The 20095-nt window shown below is 40.0% G+C and overlaps 1 protein-coding gene and 1 non-coding gene across 9 annotated transcripts in view; both read right to left on the bottom strand.

Annotated features, from left to right (window-relative positions):
- The window catches only part of Stau1 (staufen double-stranded RNA binding protein 1), a 54304-nt gene that overhangs the window by 23772 nt on the left and 10437 nt on the right, over positions 1-20095 (bottom strand). For 4 of the 8 annotated variants that reach the window (XM_047538772.1, XM_047538773.1, XM_047538777.1 and 1 more), the window contains 2 exons: positions 5672-5810; positions 4020-4185 (listed from right to left, as the gene is read on the bottom strand). In XM_047538772.1, the coding sequence (XP_047394728.1) occupies positions 4020-4185; positions 5672-5772 (267 nt within the window). In that variant the 5' untranslated portion in view covers positions 5773-5810. Of the gene's footprint in view, positions 1-4019; positions 4186-5671; positions 5811-12335; positions 12461-14092; positions 14382-20095 lie in introns of those variants that run through there. The other 4 variants (XM_047538774.1, XM_047538776.1, XM_047538775.1 and 1 more) reach the window with 2 other exon arrangements.
- LOC124978377 (U6 spliceosomal RNA) lies at positions 18240-18342 on the bottom strand. The gene has a single exon (XR_007107410.1). It is a non-coding gene; the product is annotated as a U6 spliceosomal RNA (small nuclear RNA).

The raw sequence follows: 20095 nt of genomic DNA, 5'->3' as shown, positions 1-20095 counted from the left end.
GCTGGGTGCCAGCACTTTCGCAGCAGGCCTTGCATAGTTCTTTGGTGTAGGGACCAGCCCAAGATGCCCCTGGACAGAGAACGTACTCCACTAGCTATCTCCTAAAGAGGAGCTGACCACCATGCGACCACTTGCTCTACATGTTCTCACCAGCAAAGCTGGCAATATAGCATCAGCACACCTGCAACTGGCTGAGGCAGGAGGACTGCGAGTTCAAAGCCAGCCTCAGCAAAAAAATGAGGCACTAAGCAACTCAGTGAGGGCTGGAAACGTGGCTCAGTGGTCGAGTGCCCCGAGTACGATCCCTGGTACCAAAAAAAAAAAAAAACCCAAAACTGACAATACATTTATGTTTAACATGACCATTTCCAATGCAGGAAAATAGGCTGCTTATACCTGTTGGCAGGGGTCTAAAATGGTACGCTGGGGTTGTGGCTCAGTGGTAGAGCGTTCGCCCAGCATGTGCGAGGCACTGGGTTCAATTCTCTTCACCACATAAAAAAATAAAGATATAAAAATAATAATAGAATGGCACCTCTCTGGTAGGAACCTGGCCACATATATCACCATGCCTTTGGTTGAAGAATTCTGTTTCTCTGATTATGGCTCATGGAAATACCGTGGACACAAAGATTTCACTAAAGCAATGTTCCTCATCACGCATTTTAATCATAGGGAAAACTGCAAATAACCTAGCTTTTCAATCAAGGGCCTCTTTAAAAAATGAATGGCGGGGCTGGGGATATAGCACAGTCGGTAGAGTGCTTGCCTTGCAAGCGTAAGGCCCTGGGTTCAATCTCCAGCACCGCAAAAAAAAAAAAAAAAGAATGGCTATATTCACAAAATGAGAACAATTCACAGTCATTAAAATTTTTTAGGGGGGCTGGGGTTGTGCCTCAGTGGCAGAGCACTCACCTAGCACCTGTGAAACACTGGGTTTGATCCTCAGAACCACATAAAAAAGTAAGTAAAATAAAGGTATTGTGTCCATCTATAACTAATTTTTTTAAATTTCTTTTCTTAAATATGTGTTAAATGAGTCCTCCAGGGAATTTTAAGTAAATGACATGATAACATATTCATGATAAACTCTTCAGTAAAAAAGGCATTTACTATACCATATCATCCCATTTTTATGAAATAAGTTAGGTGCATGTATTTACTTATGTGGGCGCTAACATCCAAAACATATACAGTGATTATCTACAAGTAGAAATTTATAAACTCTTTATTTTCCTTTTTTTTTAATTCAAAAATTCTTATAATTCACATATACTTCCCCTCCCCGCCCGCCATACCAGGGATTGAGCCCAGGGCTTCACACATCTAGGCAAGTGTTGAAACACTGAGCTAAATTCACAGCCTTGTTTGTTCTTCATTTTATTTTGAAACAGGGTCTCACCAAATTGCCCAGGTTGCCCCAAGCTTGCAATCCCTTTACTTCAGAATTTCTGAGCAGTTGAGATTATAGACTTGCACTACAGCCTGGTTCATGTGCACTACTTTAAAAAAAATTAAATTGTATTTTAAAAATGTTTCTTTACTCCCTGCTACCCACCTACAAGAGGGCCTGGTAAAATCAAGGAGGCAGCACACTTAGATAATTTGTTACTTCTAAGAAGAACTCTCATCCCAGTTTCTGATTCCTTATTTCTCAATCACTGTCTTCCAGGCACTTCCAAAAGGCATTGTCTCTACTTCAAACCACACGGAGTTAGAAAGGAGCAAGGGAAGGGAAGCCAAGGGGAATGTGTGGACTGAAACATCACTCCAGGCAAAGCTCCTCACAGGCCTCCCCAGGAGAGCGTCTGCTACAGCCACTGCCCCGCCCTCGCGTCAGACTCCAAGTCACCCACAGGTGCCTTCCCTGTGCAACAGTGTTGTGAACACTCCCAAGGTGGATGTGAAGGGCTACTGTGAGGTGCCCACAATACTCAGGAGCTATGGTTCCCAGCTTCTGCTTTACAGTCACCCCAAAAGCACATGAACAAAAACAGCGGAAACCAGACTGCTGGGTTTTACCCAACCCCTGCTGCCTTAGAATCGAGTGGGGTAGGCCTAGGAATTTTTTAAGCTCTAGTGATCTTGATGCAGACAACCCACATGCCAACACCATTCAGCAATCGTCTATCAACTGTTGGCTAGAAGGAATTGAGAAAAACCTACTCCACCTCACTCCAATTACATGAGCATGAAAGTCAAGTAAAGGTCTCCAAAATAACTCAGATCAACTATCCTTTTGGTGTTTTAACAAATCTCATCACTAAGAGACTCCTTCTTTTAACTTCACTAAATCTTCTTTTAAGTTACAGAGAACTGGCTCTTTCACTGATCTTTTGTGGCCCCTAGACTTAGGATATATGATTAAGACGGAAAACGGAACGCTGCAAAACAAAGGTAACACCAAGTGCTCCTGTGTGGCTAGCCATGAGCCACAGAGCACCCTCCTAGGCTGGGTTCTCACTGCCAGCTGGGTTTAGGTCAGACCTCAGCAGGACATTGCCCAGGGTCTATGTGGGTCCCCAGGTGGCATCACACGCTTAGCCCTATATTCGGGGCAAGACTTTCTTGTTCTCTGTGAACTTGCTACCTGGGGAGGAAAAGCCAAACGCTGCCCATGGGCATTTTCAGATGACACTTCCTACAGGATTAAACAGAACCATGACCTCAATGTTCTCTGCTCACTGGTTTTTTTTCTAGATCTCTGGTGACTGAATTTGTGATAAAACTGCCTTACCAAAGAAAGTCACTAAAGCTTTGGCCCCTCACCTCAGTAACATGAAGTCATCAATTTCCTAAAAATGATATTCCTGTTTACTCACAAAAAGTTAAAATCCTTTTCCTATCATGGCGGTTTTAAAACATGGTCCCAAATTCTTTTGATACTCCTCTTGTCCAGAAGAGGGGTTCTACACATTGTGAATGTCCTAAAAGTCACTGAATTTAAGATGGTTAAAATGGTGAACTTACATAATGTGGTTTTGTTTTTTGGTTTTTTTTTTTGTTTTTTTGGCAGTACTGGGGATTGGGCCCAGGAGTGCTCTACCCTCAAATTATACCCCAAAGCCCCCTTTTTTTATTTTGAGTCAGGATCTAAGTTGCCCAGGCTGGCCTTGAACTTGCAATCCTCCTGCCTCAGACTCCGGAGTAGCTATGATTACAGGTGTGCACCACTGCACCCAGCAGTAATGTGAGTGCTTTTACTTTTAGGAAAGCAAAATAAAAAGTGAGGTTCCATTACCTTCTTCCTTTGAATCAGAGCTGTGCATAGCTTGCCCTCTAAAATCCGGAAGAAGTGATGCTCTGATTACTGAAAACAGGCCTTAAGACACTGGCAGATGTTTCCATTTCTCATCTTCTAGAATGCTCCTTCTCAGAACCCAGTTACCATACCATGAGAAAGTGTAAGCAGTTCTTGCAGAGATTCACTAAGAGAGGAACCAAGGTTCCCAGGACAAAGAGCCAGCTTAGCTCCCCGCTGAAAGCTAGCACCAAATTATCAGCCATGTGCATGAGCCATTTTCAAAGTGGGTCCCCAAAGCTACATGGGGAGTAAAAGGTAAACTACCCCTGCCAAGTCCTGACTTAATCACAGATTCGTGAGCAAAATAAATGCCTACTGATGTCTAAACCACCATTAAGTCTTTGTTATGCAGCAATGGACAACAACAACTCTACAAAATAAAAAGTATCTGGTAAAACAGGTCAGAAAATCCTCTGACCTGGTACCATATGTCAGCAGACTCTGGCAAGCATAACAGTCAGCACTGAAGCACTCGTCCAGGTTTTCTAGTGTGTGTGCCTCACACTCATGTCACTCAACCATGCCAGGAGTAAAAAGAAGGCATCCAACTTTCTTGCTGAGAGAATGAAAAGGGAAAGGTGGGACGGGGCAAGAAGAAACAAGAGACAATTTTATAGGCTATCACGTAATAAAAATCACGGACAGCTGTCAGTACACCTTAGAAAAAGTACCTTGACAGGCTCTTTCCCGACCCTGCAGCTCTGCTGCTCCTCACCTCCAGTCTCTCCGGCGGGGGCTCATTCTGCAGGATCCTCAAAGCTTTAGCAGCAGCGTCGTGTTTTGCAGCCTGTCTCGTCTTTCCTTTCCCATTGAATTGCTGTCCTCCCACAGAAAGTTCAACTTGATAAAGTAAAGGTGGAACTGGAAATGGGTAAAAGTACCTAAAAATAAAAGGGAGTTTGAAAGATTACAGTCTTAAATTGATACCATACCATATCATACCTTCTCTGGCAAATTCCAAATATTTTCTTCATTATGGCCTAATCACATTAGCATTTGCTTGCTAAACTAAAAATAATGCATTGCTACGTCCAGAGATTTTGTAAAAGTTTAAACTGGACTCCAATTTTTATATAACTAAATACTGTGTGGTGATTCACTTATTTTCCATTAACATACAATGACTTATAAATTACATGAGTTTAGTTTATAATGCTAGCCTGTTTTGACAAAATCTAAAATGGATTAGACTTTGGCTAAAACAAACTTAATTTGCTTTGATTCTGCTTAGATTTGCTCTTACAGGTCTCCAAAGGAGGCTGTGAATTTTAAAACTGAAGTCTTTTAGAAAGAACCTTCATTGTGAGATGAGTGTGGCTCAGTGGTAGAACACTTAACTTACGTGAAGGTCCTGGGTTCCATCCCCAGCACGGAAAAAAGAAAGGAAGGACTCTCATTTCTAGAAGCCCCAACAGTTCATAACCTTGCAGAGCCTGCTTTCTTACACTTCAAACTTCTGTTTCTAAAATGCCCTCCTCCCCAGGGAAGGCAGAGAAAGATTTCCATTTTGATCATCCATGTCTTATTACTGCCTGCAGGTTTTCAACACAGGACATTTTCAAGTGTCAATATTTTACTGCACCAAGGCCATTTACAAAACACTTAAGTTAAAAAGTCAAAAGGCAGCCAGGTATAGTGGCACATGCCTGTAATCCCAGCAGCTCGGGAGGCTGAGGCAGGATGATCCCAAGTTCAAAGTCAGCCTCAGCAAAAGTGAGGCACTAAGCAATTTAGTGAGTTGTCTCCAAATAAAAATACAAAATAGGGCTGGGGATGTGGCTCAGTGGTGGAGTGCCTGAGTTCAATCCCTGGTACCCCCAAAAAAGGTCAAAAGGTACCCAATAGGGCTGGGGATATAGCTCAGTTCATAAAATGCTTGCCTGTCAAGCACAAGGCCCTGGGTTCAATCCCCAGCAACGCCAAAAAAAAAAAAAAAAAAGGTACCCAATAAACAATAACCAGGAAATCTAATGAAGAGAAACATGTTCAAATAGTATTCACTTACACAAAGCAGTACAAGGGTGCTCTCCAGCTAGAATTCTGGGGGCCCAAGCAACACTGCTCAGGAGGAATGTGCTTAGGCGCTCTTCAAAAACAGAAGTTAAAAGAGCACCAAACAGGGCTGGGAATATAGCTCAGTGGGTAGAGTGCTTGCCTTGCAAGCATGAGTCCCTGGGTTCAATCCCCAGCACCAAAAAAAAAAAAAGAAAAAGTGCACCAAACAGTTCTAAAGACACAAGCACAATCAAAATTCATTCTCTACTTAGTGGGCCCAGAGTCATTACTCACATAATTCACAGATAATATTCTAGGTACAAGACCAGATTTATTTTTACCTGTATTTTACAAAAATACAAACATACATACCTCGGGGGATAAGCACCTCCTCTCATGTTGTAGTTGTAGGTGGACTGCATCCGAGAGTAAGGGTCAACAGGCTTATACATTGGTTTTTTTCCAAGTTTCATGCACAGTGCATTTAGTTCAACAGTAGGAGTTATGCTTTCTGCAACACAGAATCAACACAAAGAACTTTTTTTTTTTTAACATAAGAATGATGATCACTAAAATAAAAGAGAACACCATACTTTCTACTAATTATATTCATGGGGCATTACAAAAAATGGCCTGAATACTTCACTGCTAGAATCAGGTGAGGAAATCCAAGAATCTGTTGTGGTTTCTCAAGATTAATATACAGGCAACAGCATAAAATATATTGTAAGAGCTATCACAGAGAGCAACAATTTAACCTGCTATCAGTGAAAGCCACACTGTACAGCTGTCAGAAAAAAGTTACAATAAATACACATTAAATTTTCCACTTTAAAAACCCTACTTAACTGTCCAAATTACTTTATAATTTGAAAATCCTTTACCAACATAAATTGAGTTGTTCTGATTTACTATGTTATAAACTTTCACGAAGAAGTATGTTTGTGCATCCCACTTAACTGAATGATGCATTTATTAAATACTGTGTGCAAAACACTGTGTTGAGCTTGAGACACATACATGAGAATGACAATGCAATGGGCTGGCACCCCAGGTCAAGACACCTGAGGAGGCAGCAGTAAGTTCATCTGGAGAAGCCAGCTGGGGTCCAAACAGCATCCAGATGATCTCCACCCTTCACATCACAAAGGGGTTTGACCAGTGGTCATACTTGTTAGGAAAGTGAGTTCCACTCTCACACACAACAAAGCAAGTCTTTACCTCAAAATTATCAGCTTTAGAAAATATACACTATTAAATTTTTAATTTGCTCTCTCAGTCCATCCAATTCATAAACTTTCACAAACCATTTAAAGAAAACCAGCAAGGCACAGTGGCAAATGCCTGTAATCCCAGCAGCTTGGGAGGCTGAGGCAGGAGGATCACTGAGTTCAAAGCCAGCCCAACACTTAGCAAGGCCCTGTCTCAAAATAAAAAGTAAAAAAAAAATGCAGATGTGGCTCAGTGATAAAGCACCCTGGGCTAAATCCCCAGTCCAAAAAAAGAAGAAAAAAAAAAAGAAAGAAAGAAAACAAAACCAGCCTAGAAAGGTCAATGTCAGTGTACAAGCACATTTAAAAACAACCCTTCAAAATAATAAATAAATAAAAAATAAAACAACACTTTCATATCAAACAGAGACCGCCACTAGCAATGGTAAAATTCAATGTAAATGCACACAAAAATCCACTTTAAAAAAAAATGTCTCTTTATGGGCTTGGGATGTGTGGCTCAGTAGTAGAGCCCTTGCCTAGCATTCATGAGGCCCTAGGTTAGAATCCCAAGATATCTCTCTCTCTCTCTCTCTCTCTCTCTCTCTCTCTCTCTCACACACACACACACGCACACACACACACACCTCTTTAGGAAGTATGCAGAGGAAAAAATGACTTATTCTGTATTATAATTTTTGACCAAATTTAGTGCATTAATCAAATTTCTAAGAATATACTTGGGGTTGTACAAACAGAGGGTCACCGGAGTTATCAGCCTCTCTTCCTCATGTTAGAATTCTGCTTTATACCAAATCTATACAGTGCATCTTAAGTACAGCCTGAATCATTTTAAGAACATACCCAGAGAATTTACCTTCAGTAGAGAATGAATTTGAAGAATACCATAAAGAAATCAAAGGCAGCCAGGCACAAGGGCACACGACTGTAATCCTAGCGGAGGCTACAGCAGAAGAATCTCAAGTTCAAAGCCAGCCTCAGCAACTTAATGAGGCCCTAAGCAACTTAGCAAAACCCTGCTTCTAAATAAAATATATAAAGGGTTGGGGATGTTGCTCAGTGGTTAAGCATCCCTGGGTTCGAGCCCCAGAACCAAAAAAAAGAAAGAAAGAAATCAAACACAGACTTGTCCCTGCCTACCCCAGTTCGGGGAGACTTCATTTGTGGGAGGGGACTTTGCCAAAACAGTCACATCAACCACAGCCTTTGGGTCAGCAGTCCTAACCTTTCCACAGACATAGTTCTTGATTTGTATTCTCCCTGCTTGAGGCCCTTTTTGAAGAGCTATGACCTCCTAGTTATATGTAAGTTACAAATATTTATTTTCCCTTCCTTTTGAATCATCAGGAAACATTACTGACATCAGTACTTTTGATCAACAGATTATATCAATATTACACACTGATCCAACATGGTCCCACCTAAAACCTATGTTCTTGATGATCTGTGCAACCCTTATCAAAGGAAAAAACATACTTTCATTATGTTTTTCTGAAATCTTAGAAAATTTTTGGGGAAGCCTCCTGCCCATGACTGGTTTTGCAGACCAGGAAGAGAGGACTACAGAACTGCCACTTTAGGGTCAGGGTAAGAACTCCTAACAGATGGGTGTTTGCCACAGGCAGTGTAGGATCTGTGCTTTCAAAACCTACAAGTTAATTAAGAAACTGTCCACATAAATACTAAAAGGGTATCTCTAGACACTCTTTTGGGAAGGAACCTGTCTTGGTCCACACATAATACCTGTTTTCTTCCTTTGCTATAAAAAGGGCAGGCTACAGGTTTAGAAAATTTTATTCCTTCCAAAATTTTGGCAGCAGCTCTGTGTTGTTTTTTGTTTTGTTTTGTTTTGTTTTTGTGGTGTTGGAGATTGAACCCTGGGGTGCCTTACTACTGAGCTACATCGCCAGCTCATTTTGTTTTTTTATTTTGAGACAGTCTCACTAAGTTGCTTAGGGCCTATTGCTGAGGTTCTAGAACTTGTATTCCTCCTACCTTAGCTTCCCAAATTGCTGGGATTACAGGTGTGTGCCACCATGCCCTGCTGTGTTGGGCTTTTCTAATAGTAGTTCTTTCAGTTTCCCAGTGCTGATCTCCAAAGATTAGCTGTACTAAGACATCTACACAAGAAAAGTACGAGCTCTCAATTCAAGAAATCTGATGTCGGTTGTAACATGTCACTTGGACCTTGAACACATTTTATGATCATGTTTTACAAGGCCTGGTTATTACCTTAGTAATTTATTCCTTCACCCCATTTAATTCCTATTGTTTTCATAAGTTAAAAAAAAAATTCTAGAACCACTGACACTGAACAGCACTTCATGAAAAAACTACGCTTTGTGGGGGTACAGAGTCCAAAAACTGTTTTCCCATATGTTAATATAATATTATCTGAGCAATTTAGTGAGACCCTGTTTCAAAAGTAAAAAATTAAAAGAACTGAGGAAGTAGATCAACGGTAAAGTACCCCTGAGTTCAGTCCCCAGGACCATCAACAAACAATTATTTGGAAGACATCCAAATAATAAGTATCTTCCAATTACTTCTCATGGAAGAGATTTCGCAAAGTTTTAGACACATAAGTATTTCATGCAAATTAAGACAATGTAATGTTTGAGGACTCTTGTCTAAAAATGCAAACCCATTAGGACAAAAACCTGAAAAAATTCTGGGACTATCCATAGGTTCTATACTGCTGCCTTCTACTCTCCTAAGACTATACTATTCAGACACTGCCTCCACCTTTAGAAGAAAATCAGACTCATAGCAAGCAAAGACCTGAAAATGTCTCTGAACCCGACTCTAAGGAGGCAGTCCAAACAGTTCATTTTGTCCTCAACACATGCTAAGGAACGCAAGGCTTTTCTCTTTTTTAAAGGTAACCCAATGGGGCTGGGGCTCAGTGGTAGCATGCTCGCCTAGCACGTGTGAGGTCCTGGGTTGGATCCTCAGCACCACATAAAAATAAAATAAAGGCATTGTGTCCACCTACAAAAAAATATATAAAATAAAAAACTAAAAAAATAAAGGTAACCCAAGTGCACATCTCCATTTTTAAATTAGGTTATGTCAATCCCATCACTATGAAACCAATATCTGTCAAAAACCATCACTGCACAGTGATTCCTCAACTTTGGCTTCACTTGAAGCAACAGAGGGACACCTGGGTTCCACCCTCAGGACTGTGACCAAACAGCAGGAAGAACACCTGGGTCAGTGTGTTTTCAGTAGGTTCCCAAAGTGGTTCTGCCTGATACACCCCCCAAAATTTTGAGATGCTACTTTGGAACTTAATCAACTGCAGCTCTGATTTTCTAATTTTATTTATAACCAGATATCACTTTTTCTCATTTATAAATAATTCAGAGAGGCCCAGCACAGTGGCACACACCTGTGATCCCAGAGGCTTGTGGGGCTGAGGCAAGAGGATTGAGAGCTCAAAGCCAGCCTCAGCAATGGTGAGGTGCTAAGCAACTCAGTGAGACCCTGTCTCTAAATAAAATACAAAACACGGCTGGGGATGTGGCTCAGTGATTGAGTGCCCCTGAGTTCAATCCCTGGTACCAAAAAATAAATAAATAATTCACAGAAACATTGGTTTGGCCATGTGGCGGTCATTTAAACTTGGTGCCTCAGGCAAAGGCGGTGACTTCACAGCTGATTTTTCTTGCAGGTCTTAACTTCAAGATTCCCTCAGTGAATCCTGATTCTACTAATTGGGGAAAATTTAAAGAATTCTTTATCCCCCTTGAAACATTAGGGGTCTCTACATACTATAGTAACAAAGAGTATAAACTCAAAACCCTGGCTGGCCTAGAAGTCCAATAGCAGATGCCCACAATACAGTGCCATCCCTGGGTCATTTTGGTGATCATTTGATGAAAAGAAGCTGAGAGAGGGGAAATGCTAAAAAAACAAAAGTAATTAACCTCATGAACAGAACCTGTACCTCCAGTGTGCCGCCAATCTGCTGCCTTCTATGCAGAGGTCTGGAAGTAAGGCTAGAATCTTGGTTTTGAAAGAATTAAAAGTATATCATGGAGCTGGGGTTGTAACTCAGTGGAAGAGTGCTTGCCTGGCACATGTGAGGCACTAGGTTCTATCCTCAGCACCACATAAAATAAAGATATTGTGTCCATCTACAACTACAAAAAAAAAAACAAAAAAAAAAAAAGTAAATCAGACTTATGCTTTTTTTTGTTTTTTTTTGTTTTTTTTTGTTTTTTTTTTTAATTTTTTGCGGTGCTGGGGATTGAACCCAGGGCCTTTCTACCAACTGAGCTATCTCCCCAGCCCCTGATTTTTTAAATACTCTTAATAGTCACCAAGGAGAGAACTTTTCTTTGAACAACTTGTGAATTAAAAAAAAAAAAAAAAAAGGCAGTGATAGATGAACATATAGACAAACTACGGTACCAGAAGTTCAAGTTAGAAAGTACATATTCCAAAAAAATAAATTAATTAATTAAAAAGTACATATTCCAGAAAATACTAAAAACAGTTAGTAAAGGATCCAAAGGGAAAAAATCCTGTACAGGAAACACAACAGTTACAGAAAATGACTAATTATCCTCCAAATACAAAGAAACACTTCAAACATAATTATGCTTTAGAATAACATTTTAAAACTAGGCTCATGTGAGTGTTAAACTTCTGTTTTTCTAAAATACATTATTGCTTAATAACAATAGCTACCATTTGTCAAGTATTTGCTAAAGAAACAGGCATTGCACTCCACACTCATTATTTTCACATTTAATTCTAGCAACAGACCTATTTGGTAGACATTATTATCCCCATTTTACATATGAGGAAACAAGTTCAAAAAAAGTAACAAGGTGTTCAAGGTCACAGAGTTAGTAAGAAGTCAAGAGTTCAAACCCAGAGCCATCTGACTCTAAGGGCAACTCACCCAACCCTGCTATACTGTGGTACCTATTTACCATGTAACTTGATGTTACTTTCGAATGAAAAGAAATCTGACTTCATTCAAGGCCTGAGGTTTGCATGTGAAGAAAAATAAAACATAATGAAGGAAGTAACTCAACCTTAATATTTTTGCTACAAGGTCTGGATCAGAAACAGATGGCCCAATTCTTACCCCATACTATATCCTTTTGTACCACTTCCGAAAAAGATAAAGCCAGATATGCCAAACTAAAGTCCAAGACAAATTTTAGCACAGGCAGCAAATTTTAAGAACTGAAAGTAATGATCAGTACAATTTAAAGTTATAGCCAGTCCTTCACTCTCTAAGATAAGGAAAGTAACAAGGATAACTAAAATCAAAGACAATCCAAAACACTGACTTTGAGACCAATTTCTACCTTGTACCATCAAATCTTTTACGTACGCAGACTGCTAGCAAGTGGCATACTAACTTCCTCTGCGACACACACGCTCACACAAACACACACACTGCCTCTCCCTGTCCAGTCCACATGGAAACAAACAGGAAAGGAGCCAGAGGAAGGCCACAGACAGGAGGCAGCCTAGGGCCTGGAGGACCCATGGGAAGTCAATCACAGCACTTGGGAATGGTCTCTATTCAGAATCTTAACCACACACTATTTGGATTTTTAAAAGCCACATATCCCAAAGGAAGCACATATTTTCTTTGAGTTAATCTGCAAGGATGAAAAAAAGAGGCAACTCTTCAAAATCTACACATTTGCATTTGTTGCCTTTAACAGTATGAAAACACACATTTTGAATCACAGCACCACTTTCAACAGTAGTAAAAAAAACAGAAAATATTCCTGGTGGGTTACAAATGCATAAGCAGGGCGGACAATATTTACCTTACAGTGAGTTGGACCTTGCTCACGCAAAAGCTTATACTCAGGCTGAATCTTGGAGAAACAGGCTAACTCATTCACAAGACACACTGGGGTTTTCTCTTTAGGGTTTGCCACGTCAGAAGGAACTGCAAAATAACGTAAGAATGCTGAAATCTACTAGCAGTATTCAAGACTGCTATTCCCCCAGGGATATAAAAACAGGGAGAACAAACTGAAGGCCTAAGGACTTCAGCAGCGGGATGCAAATCTGCAAACAATGCTGGGAGCTCATGCCTGGAGAAGACACCACTGGAGTTTTCTCTGAACTAGTTAAAGCCATGTAACCAAGGAGCCAGTATGTCTTCCAAAAAGAAAACAGCAGTCAAAGGAATTACCAAACCTTAGCAAGCAAGCAACATCTGGAAGTTGATGGTGCACTGCTATGATAGCCAAAAAGGGGGATAGCAAGGAAGTCTTCTGAGCAGAGACAAATTGGTTACCATGGCAGCTATCAGATGCAGCCCCTCAGTATTTCACCAAACTCAACATGCCAATACCATCTCTCCTACAGGGCTGCCATTTCCCACAGACTCAACTTCTCATCCTGGAGCACCCCTCGCCTTTCCAAATGTTGCCATTCTACAGTGACCTATTTCTGACAACTACACATATAAAGTAAAATGGCCACAGTGGGCAGGAGTTTTACAAAGTCAACACAGTGTGGGTAAAAGAACACATGAGAAGAAAAAGCAATAAACCCCACAGGACTGAACTAGTCTGTGCCTCTTCCTGTTAAGACAGTCATAGAAGGCAAATCTGGGGAAACAGAGTCGCTAGGGAATGGTGACAAGTCAAGAACACCATCTGGAGAGGCAGTCCAAGGAATCCTGAAGGTTCTGGGGAAGAAGCCCTGCGGCTGAGCAGGAGAAGCAAAACTGGAGGAACAGACTTCCAAAGTAAAGGAAATGAGAGGACAAAGGAGAAAATCCAAGGAAAGCTGCCAGGTACAGGGCGGGGGTTGAGGAGAATTTGCTGTAAGGTGACTCTGGTATGGAGACGCCATAGTGATTCCTCATTTCTTTGACTGGGCTTGTCATTTTGCAAGGGAAGGTGGGGTATAATGTCATTTTTAGGTTTTTCTCCCCAAGTGTTGAGTCTTTTCTTTAGTTCATTTTCAATTTCCTAATAATCTAAATATATTTGTTTTTTTAAAAAAATCTCTCCTTCTTTATTCCATTTCTATTTGATCCAACTATGGTTTCTGAACTGCCTCTGGAACCTCCCAGATTTTAAACTCACTTGTTCAAAATAAAAATCAACAAATGCCAATGCACTCTTTTGCCTTCCAGTAAATCTGACTGCCCTTGCTTGGGATAAAATTGTGTAGGCATAAAAATGGAGGCTTACACAAACAAGAATTGTCAGTTATGGGAAATATTAAAAGCAAAATTTTCCCATGGAACAATGACTGTCCAAAGTGGTACTTACTATTCAATTCTTTCTTTCAACCACTACTTTATAACAGACCAGGCGTTACAGTCTGAGCCGCTTCCAATTCTCTTTCTCACAACACAAATGATTTGTCAGCGTGAGGCTTCCATCAACCCCACACACAATCGGTGTTCTAGATCAGGGATACAGAAGCATGGTTGGTTATGCTCTCTTCTGCTCCTAGATGGTAAATATGAGCCCTACCTACACCTGCAACCTACTTAACAGATCAGAAAACAAGCTGAGAAAACATTTGAAACAGAAGACACTTGGATTCACAAGCTTACCTGCAGCTGCACTGGTGGATGTAATAGATGCAGAGGGTAAAGCAGAGTTTTGAATAGGTCTACCTGCATTTTCAGAGGGCAGAGAGCTAGCAGTAGAAGGAATACTCATCAAAGGCTGTGAGAGAAGAGACTGGTTCTTGTTCAGTATTTGGCTCCCTGAGAGAGCAGCAGATGGATTCTGAACTTGCACTTGGACTTGAGACATGGTCACTCTCAACAAAAGTGAACAACTGCAGGTAAACAGCTTTCAGTGCAGGTTAATTCAGTGCTATGAAGTCTAAAGTTCTACCTAAAAGTTGTAAGGGAAAGAAAATAAAAGGTAAATTATAGAGGAGATATGTAATTACCGATATTCAGTCAAAATCGGTGTTACCTACTCAATTATGAAAATAGTCCCATTTAGCATGTAGGTATGTAGATTTGTTAGAAATGTTTCTCCATGGTATACAGCAAACTGTCTCCCTTTGTGTCTCCTACAGTGTTTTTAGAATGATTCATAATACCCACATGTTCTGCATGTTCATTTCACAGAGTCAGTAGGGTAGAATTCTTATTAAACATTAGGAATTGCAAACTACAGCTTCTACTCAAAAATGCAAATTTAAAAGCATGGAGAGGTTTGTTTTGTTTTGTTTTTTTATAGTGTATGTGTATGGTAAAGGTTTCTGCTCTCAAAATTGAGGAACTGGAAGCAAGCTGGGTTAGTAACACCATTACCAGGCTAACGTAGATGCTGCTTTCAAAGGTCCACAGGCTCCAACTGGTACCCTTGGAGCATTTTCTTTACTTGACTGAAAGAAGGAAGTAAGTTCTCACTTTCCCTGTTTCTTTTTCCTTATGATGATAAAGACATTTCTGTTTTCCTAGCCCGTTTATTTCAGGTGGCCTCATTTAATTACAGACCCTAAACCAGAAAACTGCTGCATCCACAAGGAATGATTGGAATAGCAAAGACCAATCCATAATATTTGAACTATTACAAGTGAAAGAGGTGAAGATGAAGAGGAGAGAGATGGACTCAGACCGCTGGTGTGGCTCTTGTGGTCCCAGGGGTGGCGCACACAGGAGACGGTTTACTTTGTTAATTTTAAGTTAGAAGAAGCATCATTTCCATGTGCATGTAAGTTTCTTCCCAAGTCAAAAATAGGGACAGTCTTCTTATAGTCACCTCCATCCTTCAAAAAGCTGAAGACTGTTTTAAGCAAGTCACAAATAACCAATGAGCAACAAAGACCAGAAATGACAGGTCTTTCAGGAAAACAACCAACCAAAGTCAAGCCAGCACACTAACTAGAAATTCTATTACAAAATAATTGCTTGTTACTGTAACTTTTTAAAAAGTCTCAAAATGATTTTTTAAAGCCAGACCCCTAGAAAGAGATCAATGAGCAGAGCGAGTAAGTCACTACAGGAATCTTGGCACTCTCTCTTGCCCAGGAGCAAAAAAGACTACAGCCCCAAAGAAACTCAGCTGCAATGTGACTTGGGATGGCAAGGCACAGCATTACCTCAGTCACCAAAATCCCCAGCAGTGCTGCTGTTCCTTGTTTACTTTTATAATCAAACAAAACAACAGGAGGAACATTGACGATCCAGAAAATGGTCTTAGCATACAAGTTGCCAGTGTCAAGAAACAAGTCCAGAATGGTTTAAAAGTCAGCCATGGCCTTGTTTCATTTTCCTCCTTCAGCTGCCAAAATAAGAAATAGTTCTCTCTACCTCACTTACCCATTCAATCTCCCTTCCCCACTCTTTCTCCACTGTCTTGAGAGCACAATTTACCAACAAGAACAAAAAAATCACTTAGAGTGACCTCACAACTTCACAACACTGAGCCTAAAACACAAGGTGAGAAAATAAGTCAAGCAAATCAATCCAGCATCTACCCCCGTCCAAGAAGGAGCAACCAACTCTGCCCTGGGTCTAAGACTCTGAATGAAACTTAAAATTAGAAAGGGTGGGGCCCAAAGGGATCCTTTTTGGCTAATGCTGTCTAAAGCAGGCCTGGTGCCAGCATTTCCAGTTAGTCATAAATACGTGGGTTTTCTAGAATTTAAGAAACTGCCTCCAAAATGTTCCCCTCAAGTAGACCTGGAGGAGATGGCTCACAACTCCATTTGATTGAAACATGTAGTCAGAAACTACTACCAAAAAATGCTTAAATTCTCCAATGAGACTATATGTAATAAATTACAATTTTTTTTTTTTTTTTGATGGTGCTGGGGGTTGAACCCCAGGCTTTGTGCATGAAAGGCAAGCACTCTACCAACTGAGCTATATTCCCAGCCCCATAAATTATAAATTTTTAACACAACCAACACTAAAATTTACCAAGCAGCAGGCTGGGGTATAGCTCAGTGGAAGAGTAGGGCCCTGGATTCAATTCCTAGCACTGCAAAAAATAAAGTAAAATTCACCAAGCAGTACTCATTTGGCAATAAAATTTTAGTCAATTGCTTATTTAACACTTATATGTCTCTCATTTAAGCCTGAAAATGTAAAAGCAGTGATTCTCAAAAGGAGGAAATTCTGTCCCCCCAGGGAAACATCTGCCAATGTCTGAAGACATTCTTTGGTTGTCACAACCTATGTGTTGGGAGAGGGGACCCCTACTTCCTATCTAGTGGATAGAGGGGTCAGAATCGCCAGGACAGACATACAGACATCATAGTTGTGAATGGGGAAAATATATTGCTTACTCACGTTAATTCAAAGAAGAAAGAAAGCCTTAGTTACTGCTATTTATAAAGTTCACAGCAGCCTTCAGGGAATCATGGAAATTTTGGGCCACTGCTTCTGAATAAACTGTGAACCTGTTGCTCAACACTACTCCATCCTGAGGATTAAACCCATAAATGCAAACTTCAATCTCTTTCTTTACACATCCATAAAGACTGTTTTCTACCAGGTAAAGATTCACTCAAAAAATCAAAATGTTTTATTAAGAGTCTTGTTAGAGAACAATATTTTATACATAGTAAAATGAAGTTGAAAAGTTTGAAACACAAAGATCCTTCAGTCCTGGTTGGAAAGGCCTTTGCCTGTGAAGCCTGTGCTGAGTTGTGGCTCCTGCCTCCCACGCAGCCAGGCCATTTCTGTCCTATTTGAAGGGCTTTATCCACCAGCTCAGGAAAACTTCCTCTCAGTTCTACATTTATGGAGCACACATGAGCACCACAACACTAAGAGGGGCGAAACGATGAAGTTGTAGGTATTTCCTTGAAAAGACTCCTTAATTCCAAAACTGTCCTCCCACTACCCTGGTCCTAACATTGGTTTGGAGATACAAAAATCTCCCCACAGAAATACTGTCTCACCTTAGCTGGCAGCTACCATTTCAAAAGTGTCAAGAGCTTTCTGTAGGTTGTAAGGAAGGGGAATATTGGCAGTGATCCCTATCAAAGTCACCCTCCCTTTTTTAAATTACACATGATGTGCTTAAAAGGCACCAAAAGAGTATTCCTCACTCAGCAGTAAATCCACAATCACTAAAACATACTGAGCACACAGTTAGTGATTTAATGCAGAAGGCAGAGTAGATCCTTTTAGAAAGTTTATAAAACTATCTGCAATAGTGCTTAGTCTTATTCACTTTCAAATAACGGGTACATAAGTATTTCCATTAATCATTGTTAACTGAATTAACACATGACTTACAATGTAGCTGCTACACTTTTATGTAATCAACATGCTATTCCCCTTTGTAATACATGATTTTTTTTAAAAAAAAGAGAAAGAAAAGGAACAAACAAAAGAAGGTATCTTGATTCTGGGCAAACATTTCATTAAAATATCACCCCGTGAAGTCCTTCAGTAAATCTCACGTAACATGAGACACAGACATGAAGGAACACTCCAGTTCCTCACCATGACGAAACATCAGCAGTCGAGGGTGCAGCTCAGAAGGGCTTGCCTGGCAAGCACAGTTGAGGCCCTGGACTCCAGCCCCAGTCTGGGGGAGGGTGAGAGCGTTCGCAATACCAGCTGCAATTTTAGAACACATTCATTCAACATTCAACAAAAATTTATTAAGCATCTACTACATGGGAATCCACAAATGGCAAACTCTCCATTCCCAAGTGCTGAAAAGAACCTATATGTTAAACTTTTTTTGTAAAACAAAGAAAAGCTTTCTTAATACCAACACAAAAATATGGACTGTCTCACAAATCTGTGTGTCAGCCTTGCACAGGGTCATGCTAATCTCAGTATCATTCCAATTTTAGTATATGTGTTGCTGAAGTGAGCACTACTTGTAAACTTTCCATCCAAGACACAAGAAGAGATCTTTAAAGAACCAACTGTAAATTCATTAATCCACTTGTTAGTTTTTGAGAGGCTCCATTCTAAGAAACTTAAGTCATTTTTCCTACAATATAAAATCCTTTTCAAAACCCTTGAAATACACCTAAAATACCCACATCATATACTACATCCAACAGTTACTTCCAAGATCCTTTTCTGACCCACTTTTTTAGCTGCAATGTGATTATGTTTTCTGTAAGCAAGCTCACTCCCCTCCATTGCTTCCCCTCTCCCCAGCCCAAATATTCTTTGGATCTAAACATTATCCAAACACCTGTAGTTGTGACAGCCACAAGTATAAATGCACAGCAACCACTATCATCCTACATAATCATCTTCAAAAACGATAGCTTTAAGGTCAATGTCAAGCATGTGAAATTACAAAATAATTAAAAGTTATTTAAAAGAAATATGGCCAAACTACTTTAAAAAAAAAAAAAAGAACCACTATGTACTTGATGTTCAAGAGAAAGACACAGGAGAATTATTCCTGAGGAGGCACTCTCACTTGCAAGACAATAAAATTAGCTGAAAATAATGACTTGGAAACAATCCAGACTGTTTAAGATCTTTGTATCTAGTACAAGTTACTGAATGTGGCCCCTGTTTCACACGTGGTCCAATGCCAAGTAGGCAATGGAATATTTTCTTTCATACATATGTGACTATGGAGTGGTCTTTTTTAAAGAAACACTAAGAGAGAATTCATTATTAATTGTTTACCCTAGAAAAACCATAATACCATACTCCAATGAAAAAAATTCATCTCTACAATCTAAAGAGCCATAAACCTTATTTTCGATTCTAGCCCTAAAACCTTATCAAGTTCCCCTCTCCCTCTTCCCAACAAGACATTCTTAAAAATAACTAAACTTAAACACCTTATTCTTGTAAATATGGTTTTTAAGTCTAAAATTATGAAAAACACAGGAAAACGTTTTAAACCAACCAAAATGAATACCTATCCATTCAGAAAAGGACAATTTTATCTGTAATCATGTGCCATTTATCTAGAAACATCTACCAATATCTTCATACAAAACCTACAAGTGCTAAGACTCAGTTTCTCAGAAATCAGCCTTGCTGCTAACAGCAGCCAACAATGTTGAGCAGTACAAACAGCAGTTGTGGCTTTCAGTTCACTCCCAAGTCAGATGGTAATTTTATGTCCAGCTCTTGGCAATCCACTTCCATATGCCTCAGTTTCCCCCAAAGAACTTTGTAATAGGATATTTGACAAAGCCTCAGTTATACTGATCAGAGAGCTAACAAACTGAAGGAATACTGAGACTCAATAATACAATTCTTTGAATAGCATCATACAAATTCAGTGTGATGAGTGTGAATCCAGTCACTGAGCTTTGTTTCTCTCATTTCCTTGCATTTAGTTTCCTCATTTGGCCCAAGTTGGTTAACTTGTCTACCAATCCTATCTCAAACACACAGTCTGGTGATGTGCTTTCAGTGCTTAGAGGCAAAGTGCTAACACACACAAGCAGGTTAACACATGTAGTGTGTTCTGCAGTGCCCTGACAAAGACTACAAAATCCTGAACACTCTTATAAGAAAACGCTTTTTTTTTTTTTTTTTTTGGTCTGGATCATCACAAGCTGCCAATGGTAAATGGAGCTTGATTTATAACCCTATCTCACAACAGAAAACAATGTTGAATGAGTACCACAAGTTTGAAAATCAAGT

Source organism: Sciurus carolinensis, chromosome 2, assembly GCF_902686445.1.
Source record: "Sciurus carolinensis chromosome 2, mSciCar1.2, whole genome shotgun sequence".
NCBI classification, from domain to species: Eukaryota; Metazoa; Chordata; class Mammalia; order Rodentia; family Sciuridae; genus Sciurus; species Sciurus carolinensis.
This window is presented reverse-complemented; position numbering and strand designations above follow the sequence as displayed.